This window comes from Sander lucioperca, chromosome 14 (genome assembly GCF_008315115.2).
Source record: "Sander lucioperca isolate FBNREF2018 chromosome 14, SLUC_FBN_1.2, whole genome shotgun sequence".
In the NCBI taxonomy this organism is placed as follows: domain Eukaryota; kingdom Metazoa; phylum Chordata; class Actinopteri; order Perciformes; family Percidae; genus Sander; species Sander lucioperca.
Genome location: NC_050186.1, coordinates 646776 through 656613, shown reverse-complemented (window position 1 = coordinate 656613; position 9838 = coordinate 646776). Strand labels below are relative to the sequence as shown.

The following is a 9838-nucleotide window of genomic DNA, read 5'->3' as shown; positions in this document are numbered from 1 at the left end:
AAGTGGTAGTAAATGTACACTGTAGGTTTCAGTTTGTCTATGAATAAATTCTGCAGCTCCTCAAAACCCAAGTAACGTTCCCGTGTCTTGATTCTCAACAACGCGACAAAACAAAATAACCGCGGTCGCGTGGGGAGAGGATACAAGAGGATGGGGTAAGCCTGTTTACAAACCAATCAATTACAATTATCGGTAGACGCGGCTCACGTATGTGATGACGACAGGACGTAGTTATGTAATGTAAAGTTCTTTAGTGCACTTGCATAACTGCAATGTGAAACCAAAACTAACCCCATCAAATGTATAAAATCAATGTAACAAAAACATCCTTTGTCCGGACTTTTAGGTGTAAAAAGACCATTAGTCACTGGGCCGGTCTGAATTAGCAAGATACCAGCAGAGCATTAATCCCCTGTCATTTTTACTTTTAAAATGTGTTGGACAATAAATAAGTAAATGTAGCCAAGTAACCCTGAACGGTGAAAAATAAATGACCAAATCTTCAGTTGGTTCCATACCCAGTAGCATTTATTATACTGCACGACATTGTAAAACTGTAGCTTGAATTTTTATTGTACGTTCATGGTCTTTTGTGAGTCAGACATGTGGACACATATTCTACAGCATGTCTCTAAAGCCAGCATGGTCTTGCACCATGCTGCTATAGACTGATTTGTACACCTTCAAAACATCCAATGCTGAAGGGCGGAGCTTGGGGTCTTCCTTCTTACACTCCTTGTGGATCTGAAAAAGATGAAAGTGGACTACATCCCCTCCAGGTACCTTTCCCATCAGGAACCATGCCACGTCTGGGATCTTCCAGATGTCTGTCTTCTCATCATACTCAGGCATGAGATCGTCTGAAAATAGCTTCCCTTCGTTTCTGAATGGCCAAAGCTGCTCTGGGGCAACAAAGTCCCCAGTGAGCTCCCGGTGACCACATTTAACCAACAAGCCTCTGGATGGGTCTGCCTCAGGTAGCGCATCAAGATCGTTCACTACCAGGTGAAAGTCACTTGTCAGCAGAAACTGGGAGAGAGTTTTCTCCAGGCTGTTGGAATCACACATAACCCGCCGCCCAGCTGGGCTGTTATGGAGATAATGGAGGATGAAGACATAATCTGTAGCAAGCCTCAGCCGGGTCTGCCACTTGTTGTGTTGCTGGTGCTGCTCTTGTGCAAGAACACCATCCAAGTTAAGCAGTGGGCCAAGTGGGTGGTGCTCCGTGACCAGGGTGTGGTCTTCAAGGCAAAACCCCACTAACTGCACCACCTGTGGGCCCTGCAGGGCCTGTAACATGGACAATCCATGGAGAAAATCCTCCAGGTAATCCAGAGAGGATAGTTTGGACAGAGCCACCTTCTGACCCCTCCACTCTGCCAGATAGACCTGGGGAAAGAAAAGTGGGTGCTGAGGTCAGTAAGTAAAGCTGCACACAGGCAATACTGACCACTACAATAACAAAGGGCCTGACGAACATTTTTGTATTTTATCCTGAGCAGTTGTCTACCAATCGAAAGATCATGGTTTGATCCCTGGCCCCTGCAGTCTACATGTTAAAGTGTCCTTGGGCAAGACACTGAACCCTGAATTGCTCCCACTGTCGATGTGTGAATGTGCATGAATGTTTATCTGATGAGCAGGTTTATGGAAGTAAATCTGTTTCAATCAATTTCAACTCGTGTACTCACATTGAAATATATACAACAGTACTTGAGTTGGTTACTCGCAAAAACAATTGAGACACAGCCAGTAAAGTGATCCCGACTGGTCCTGGCTAACACTGCCATGCTAACACGTTCTCAACCTGGCAACCCCATGAACTTCGAGTCTGGAGAAGAGGGGCCGGGGGAGACGACTCTCTCCAGTGTTTTGAATTTGGACTGCAGTAACTATTTTAAACGATAGCTGTCAGTACTACACATTGCACCTTTAATGTTTTAACCGGTTTTGAAAAACCTGTAGCAGTTGTATGTATGCACTTGACCAGAGTTCCTTAAAGTTTTGAGTTGGGTGTTTTGGTTGGCTCATTTACTACTACTACTACTCGTGCTGGAGTTTGGTGCTCCACTTTGTTCAGTTAAATAATTAATTATTAAGTTATTAAATCCTAGCATTTGCCTTCTTTGAAGATGAACTACAAAATAATTTGTGCATGTGCATTGTATACTGTCTGGGTGCTGCACTGGACCATCTACCTCCTTAACAGCTCCCTGGCCAATCAGCTTCAGCTTGCGTACTTCGGCTTTTATCTGTGAACACTGGAGCCAGGGGTTGCAGTTTTTCATGGTTGCCATTTTAAAGTGTCGAGGCACACAGCCTACATGAGAGGACACCAGTTGCTCATCAGTCTGATACAAAGAGTCCAGATACAGGTAGATCAAGGCATTGCTGAGGAGCAAAGCAGCAAGGCACACTGCAACCACTGGAACACCATGGGAGATTGAACTGCTACTCCTCCGACCCATGGTGCCCTGCATCTGAAATGGACAACAAAGGTGGGAGAGGATAATATAGGTACACTAGCTACAGCAGCAGTGTATTCACCTCTGATCACACAAAACTTCAGGGGTGGGTGTAGTCAGAAATGTGCTCTGTTGTAGCTGCAACCACACCCAACAATGTCCTGGAGTCCACATCGCATCAAATTAAACCACTGGATGTCAGCAAATAAAAGATTTTAAGGGGGTGTTAAGTTTTAATAAATCACATCATTAATCAATACTGGAGAACAGGGGTTCTAAAAAGATTTTGAAACAAAAATATCTACCAACAATTTTCAGCTGGTAAATATACCAATGATTTTCAGCATAGAATATAATGCATGATTTGGTACATTTGGTTGTGCATGCAGTGACTGGTGTTAAATATCTTGTTTTTGCTCACTACCAGTGATTTACAATATCAACTTGCAACAGTGATGTAAAAGGGTTCTCCAGGGTAAGTCTGTGTTAATGCGCCAGTGTACTCCATCAGAACTGCTTGTTGAAACCTCCCTCCACAAAAGCTTTCTGATGGCTCAATTTCTGTAACTTTCTGAAATCGGCAATTCACACCCACTTTACGCCGTAATTTGTCAGCTTTGTGGAGATGAGAACCTCTCTCTATAGCTCTCTTTTTTCCATTCTTCACACAACCATTTCTGGCACTTGAATATGTGCACCATTATCTCCATATTTGAACATTAAGACCAATGCAAAAATCAGAACAAGAACATATTTCTTTAATTTGATATCCACAGGCCATATGTCCACAGGTACAAATTAGTTTTGCACCAAATGTATCGCAAGAAGTGTTGCAAAAGTCGAGGTGCGCAGATACGGCACTTTGTGATACGAGAGAGCACCCAGGCCTATGTGAAGTTGCAGCAGATTCGAGAGGTTGTAATCCGTAAACATTAGGCTTGTTCGAGATGAACTGCACCTCGCCTGTAAAGTGGACGAGAGCAGGATGGAGCAGCCTGACTAGGTGACTAGGGTTGGGTACCGAAACCCGGTTCCACTATGGAACGCAAATTTAAGTTCCTCATTTTGGTTCCGACTGAAATATTTTCCCTCTGTTGTTCCGGACAGCGGTAGACTCTTTTTTTCTTTCTCCTTTTTACGCCGAGTGGCGCCAAGGTTATAATCGTTAACGAAAATGAACGAAATAACGAAAACTAGGTGGGAAAAAACATTGTCGTTAACTGAAATAAAAATAAAAACGAGGCATTACAAAAAAACGATAACTAAACTAAAACTGTAATGTCTGTTTGCAAAACTAACTAAAATAAAATAAAATTATCGAGTAAATGTCCTTAGTTTTCGTCTTTGTCGATCTTTCATAGAGCAAATAACGTCATATCTCTCCAACCATGACATTTCCCGTAGACATGTATAGTTTCCGACTGGGAATCCAAAAATTCCGACATTCCACGTCAAATTGAACACAACATGTCCGTGGCTCCGTGTCTCGCCTGCCATCATAGCGGTACCGAAAGTCGGAAGAAAGCGGCACCTATTTGATTATGACTGTGTCAGATAAAAGCGCCTTGCAGTGGAGGGTGGTAAAATATGTGGACAATTTATTACAGGAAAAATCACACGAATTTGAAAGTACATTTGAGAAGCGCACACAAGCTAGGAGGCTAACCTAGCTTACCTTAACAAGGTAAAGGAGAAAGCAAAGCCCCCTTTCCCTGAAACAGAAGCTAACCCCGGTAACGTTACGGGCATGGATGTATGGGTACAGGGTATTGATGTATGGATACAGGCCACGGATGTATGGATACAGGACGGAGACAACAGCAGGAGAGAGAACACTACAGGAGGGCTTTCACCGGCGACCCGATAGCTGCTGGTTAATAAAGCAGGAACACCAAAAGCGGGAGGAAGCGTGGGTTAATATGTGGATTGATATGTCTACACAACTGTGTGACTCGATTCACTTCTAAAAGTTCGCCACTTTACTCGAACCAAAGTTGAAAACACCTGTTCATGTATGTCTTCTTTAGTCTGTTGGCTATTACTATTAACTAAACTAGCAAACCCGCTTTAAAAACTAATTAAAACTAAACTGAATTTGAAAACAAAAAGTCAAAACGAAATAAAAATAAAAACTAATGAAAAATGCAAAACTATAATAACCTTGAGTGGCGCACATGCCTGCTCGCGGTGTGAAGCGCGTGTCTGCGCTATTCCCCCAACATGCACTCTACAATCACAGCTGATAGACTGCTTTTTGTACACGCTCCGAAACTGACATAAAAATATCACACTTTCTCTGTAGTCTACCGTTAGCAAGCTATCGTAAATGTAGGCTACTTTTTAAATGGCATATTTTCCCTCTGGGCTCACCAAAACGGACGTAGAGGCATATTAACCATTCACTGAACGTGAACGTGATCGCTAGTTAACATATTACACTTGCTCTGCTAGTCTATTGTTCAGGACAAGAGCCTGTAGCCTGGTGCCCTTTCAAACTCATACCTGTGTGTACAGGCCTCTTGGACACCATCAGAGAGAGTTTTCTCCTGTGCAGGACATGCCATAAGTCAGGAGAGGTGTGTTTCTTGCCAGAGAAGGCAAATATGGTCATTTTTCTGCAAAAGAACTGCTAAAGTTTGAAGCTGGTTGGCATACCAACTCAACATTTATTTAGTTCTTACTTGTTAATAGTGTAACTGTTTTTTGTACTGTAACTGTAATTTGTTAAATTATTGTAGTTATGTGTTAGGTATTGTAATTTCCCCTTGCGGGATTAATAAAGTATACATTATTAGGGCCCGAGCGCCGACAGCGGCGAAGGCCCTATTGAAACTGAAGGAATTATTTTCTGCAAATGAATTGGCTTTTTGAGGGGCTTAACATATTGGTGTAACTTGAGTGGGTGTAACTTGAGTGTACATTGTCCAATTGGCTCGAAACTTTTCAGGATTTATAAGAGTCCAACCCTGAGGACAAATAAAGGCCGATATTTACTTAAAGTCATAGCGCCCCCTAGTGGCAACAGGAAGTAGGCCTAAAAGTCAAGGTGCAATACTTTAACGAACTCCTCCTAGAGATTTCATCCGGCGGACTTCAAATTTGGTCTGTACCATCTCAACACCTTAAAGATGAAAAGTTATTAAAAGAAAAACTTTTTGTCAAACGGTGTGGGCGTGGCGTGGCGGCCATTTTGAGTGTTTAGCGATGAACAAAGAAATTGTTGTAACTTGAGTGTACGTTGTCGTATCTGCCCGAAATTTCTCACGATTGACAAGGGTCCAGGTCTGAGGACATCTAAAGGCCAGTATTTACTTTTGGTCATAGCGCCCCCCGCTGGCAACAGGAAATGCGCCATATATGACAAACATCATCCGATTTACATGAAACTTATAACGTGTGGTCGACATGTGATACTGAGCCGCCCCCTGTACTTTAACCACGCCCACTTACTCAGGCCACGCCCTTTTCATACAATTTGAACCGTTTAAGGTAGAGTCTTGTGTGAGGTGTCATTGAACTCAGCAGAGTTCCTTCTTCATTTGTGATGGTTTGGCCCACCCCCTATGTTTAAGCCACACCCCCTTTCATAAATGCTGACCCATCTAAGGTAGAGTCTTGTGTGAGGTATCATTGAACTCAGAAGAGAGTTCCTTTTTAATTGGTGATGGTTTGACCCGCCCCCTACAATTTAGCCACGCCCCTTTCACAGCTAATGAACTGTATGACGTAGAGTCTTCTGTGAGGTATCGTTGAACTCAGCAGGGAGTTCCCTTTTCATTGGTGATGATTTACAGTGTCTGAGTGCCGCGCAAATGCACGGTTGCAAGGAACGGCGTCCGACAGTAACCCTGACACGCGCAGAGGCACGAGGGCCCGTCCATCGCTGCTTGCAGCTTTAATTATTATTATTATTATTAGGCGACTTAGGTTTACTTATTATATATTTAAGTACTTTAAAACGTTAATATATTGTTAAATTTAAATAATTTTCAATTTTCAAAATTCAAATATTCCTGTTTCGACACCCACCTACAGGAAGTTGGTCCTCTGTAATTTGCGCATTGTTTTAGCTATTAAAATTCTTTTGATAAATTTTTGTCACGAGGGTCCTCCGAGTCTATAAGCCAGTTTTCGTGCCGATCGGACTCACGCCCCAGGAGTAGTTAGACAGAGTAGGTTTCCCATATATCAATATTTTGCTGATTAATAAAAAAAAAAATTAAAACAGCGCCATCTAATGGCCGATTGACGCCAAGTTTGGCACAGATGCTAAACCGGCCATGCCGAACAACCTTGTCACGTTTCGGGGCAATCGGAATAATTGTTGCCAAGATAACGCAACTTCCTGTTTAGACAGGAAGTTGCTGTAACTTGCGCATTTTTCAACTATCAAAATTTTCTGGATAACTTTTCGTCATGAGGGTCAACAGATACTACCTGTAAAGATTCAAGAAGATTGAAATCACGGCCTAGGACGAGTTCAAAAGAATGTAAAACACATGAAAAATGCATAATTTGTTGTTTGGTGGAGCTAATGAAGGTAAATGGGAAATATGTCCGCAATGATTAGAGCAATATGGGTATTAAATCTGGTGAAGATCGGAGCAACTATGTCCAAGTTAAGACCTTCCACGCATTAGGGGGCGCTATGGAGCCCACTTACAGGTATGGGCCAAATCGCTGTACAGTCTTGCAAAGCTCCCAGGTGTTTATGTGGGCGCCAATTTTTGTGAGTTTTCGTATATATTGAGGCCATCAAAAATGTGCCCAAGTGCTAAAACCAGTTAGGGGGCGCTATAGAGCAACCATACCACTCCCAAGCCTAAATGTGAATTCAGATGAAAGAGTTTACTATTGTGCACATGGCTGCAAAATCTTGAGTTTTCGTGCATCCTAAAGTCCTCAAACAAGTGTTCGTAAAATGAAGATTTTTACACGAAAACCAATATTTCGGAAATTATAGAATTTTGTAATTTTTTCTAAAAATAGCACCATGGACTTGAAGATGAGACCTATGTTCCCTCAAAAGTTGGTACATTAACTTATTACTTTTATCCAATTTAAGGCGCACGTTAGGGGGCGCTATCGAGCCCCCTGGCAACGCCCGAGCCCAATCACTACAGAACTTGGCAATCTTCACCAGTTGTGACATGTGTGCAAATGTTTGTGAGTTTTCGTGCATGCTAACCCCCTCAAAAATGCGACGAAGAATTGGGAAAAATAATAATAATCTGACCAAAAACAATAGGTTCCTTCGCACTTTCAGTGCAAGGCACCGTTAGGGCCTTGCACTTTCGTGCTCGGGCCCTAATAAAAAGTTTATATAAAACGTCATCATATTGAGTCGATTCTGAACCAATCAGCTGTTAGCTGCCAGGTGTTTCCCAGCATGCCCTGGGTCCGCCTGGGTCTTGCAGTCGGTGAAGAGCAACTGCGGCGCCTGGCTCTAAAAACTGCGGCCGCCTTGATCTCGTGAGGTTATCGTTGCCCACGTGTGCATGACGTCAGAGCAAGTCGGGATCAAGTCATAGACTGTATATAGAACGGACCAACAGATCCCATTGCTCTGGACGGAGACCAGTGAAGGATATTAGAGGCACTTTTCCGGTGAGCGCTGAGCGTTACTGCGCAGCCTCCAACTGAGAGAGAAGACGTAAATGTGACGTGAGCAACTTACAACTTTCAGACGAAAGTTGTAAGTCTTCTGGTAGCTGTGCTTGAGAAATCTCAATCACTCCGAATATTGCAGAGATGGAGAGCGTAGGTAGGCTATATGTAAGGAGATAACATAGGCACAGGCTAATTATTGCTAACTAAAATTCTATTTTTTCCGGTGAGCGCTGAGCGTTACTGCGCAGCCTCCAACTGAGAGAGACGACGTAAATGTGACATGAGCAACCTGTATGAAAGTCTTCTGGTAGCTGTGCCAAGATAAATCTCAATCATTCCCAATCTTGCAGAGACGGAGAGCGTAGGTATATGTAAGGAGATAACATAGGCACAGGCTAATTACTGCTAACTAAAATGTTTGTTAACATTAGTAATTAAACTTAAACAGCTAATGTAAGTCAAAACTGCCTGTGAGCTTCTCCTGTACTATACGGTAATTCCTCTACTATGCGACAGTAAGTTGCGTGGTTATGACACAATCGTTAGCCTATTTTTACAAAAACGTCTGCTACGGAGCCATAACGTGAGGTACAAGGTAATGGAGCCTTTTATAGGAGGTTCGAGCTCTGAAGCGAAGCTTACCCCCTTGGTTGTGAGGAGAGGCTTACCCCCTTGGATCAAGTCGGACACAAATCTAACCGGCATGCATTGGGCGGCGATCACCGGTGATCGATTCTGCGCAGATCTGGCTCATCTCGAACGAGCCTTGTGATTGTAACATGGACCAGAGTAAAAAAAAGAATGAGTAAATGTTGCATTACAAGTTTGCAGCTGTCATTGTGTCATGTAAATATCAATCTACACATTTGTAAATATTTTTTCTGTGACTTCAAATTCAGTGCAAATTTAACATACTTAAATTCAGATTTTTTGTTATGCAAGTTCTCACATCGTATTCTACAAGCTCACATTTTGCACCATATTTACCTTCATACAAAGCTATTGAAGGTAACATCCGCGAAAAGACGATTTCACACGACTCAAATACGAAGGAATAGTCTATGTAACGTTAGCAGTGGCGGTAAGTTTGCCTTGAATTTTCTCCCAAAACAGCACAGTAAAAAAAGCTAAATGGCAAGTTCTGAAGAAAATTTGGATCGTGCAACGACCAGTTACCAGCAACTGCAACGTTATGTCAAAAACAGCCAGGTTAGACGACAGACATGCACAGCAAGCTCGCCTCCAGCCATTGTTAAACAACACAGAGAAACGATAACTTAAGCTATTCAACATTATTTTGCGTCATTTAGTAGCGTACCTGTCGCAACATCGGTTCGCATGGTTTTACGATTCATAGACACGATGTTTAATGCCAGAACAAGCACAACACACGATGTGTATTTTGGCTTACATTCCACCAGCAACTTCTACCGGATCGAGAAAACACTTCCTGTCAGTTTTGCAGAATAAAAGGTTCATACTGTGGAAGCCCAATTCCGCCAATGTGATGAACAAAAAATATCCTGCGGTTCGTTATAATAAGAAACTTTCTCGAAATAATGACTCAGCGTTGCGAAATAATCACTTAGTATATCAAAAAGTATGACAGATTATTGAAAAAATAATGAGAAACCTTCTCAAAATAATGAGAAACCTTCTCAAAATAATGAGAAACATTCCCAAAACTAAAACTAATGAGTATCACAAAATGAGAAATATTCTCAAAATTTTAAGTCATTATTTTGAGAAACTTTCTCATTATG

General features: G+C 42.2%; 1 protein-coding gene across 4 annotated transcripts; it reads right to left on the bottom strand.

The window, feature by feature from the left end:
- Positions 1 to 506: 506 nt before the first annotated feature.
- On the bottom strand, positions 507 to 9532 carry pomk (protein O-mannose kinase). 4 transcript variants are annotated; one of them, XM_031287264.2, is made up of 4 exons: positions 9394 to 9519; positions 2548 to 2603; positions 2199 to 2480; positions 507 to 1389 (listed from the first exon to the last, which is right to left on the bottom strand). In XM_031287264.2, exons 3-4 carry the CDS (start codon positions 2478 to 2480, stop codon positions 619 to 621), a joined length of 1053 nt encoding a protein of 350 aa, XP_031143124.1. In that variant the 5' UTR covers positions 2548 to 2603; positions 9394 to 9519; the 3' UTR covers positions 507 to 618. The 4 variants fall into 4 exon arrangements, with proteins under 4 accessions (XP_031143124.1, XP_031143123.1, XP_035847601.1 ...); XM_031287263.1 differs by lacking the exon at positions 2548 to 2603 and having other exon boundaries at positions 9394 to 9532; XM_035991708.1 differs by lacking the exon at positions 2548 to 2603 and having other exon boundaries at positions 2199 to 2483; positions 9386 to 9522.
- Positions 9533 to 9838: the final 306 nt, after the last annotated feature.

Coding starts and splice junctions, on each gene's coding strand:
- pomk (XM_035991708.1), bottom strand. CDS start 9,430: ATGAATCGTAAAACCATGCGAACCGATGTTGCGACAGGTACGCTA. Junction 2,484..9,385: donor ATGTTGCGACAGGTACGCTA/CTAAATGACGCA, acceptor TGTTGTCCATTT/CAGATGCAGGGCACCATGGG. Junction 1,390..2,198: donor GCCAGGGAGCTGTTAAGGAG/GTAGATGGTCCA, acceptor TTCTTTCCCCAG/GTCTATCTGGCAGAGTGGAG.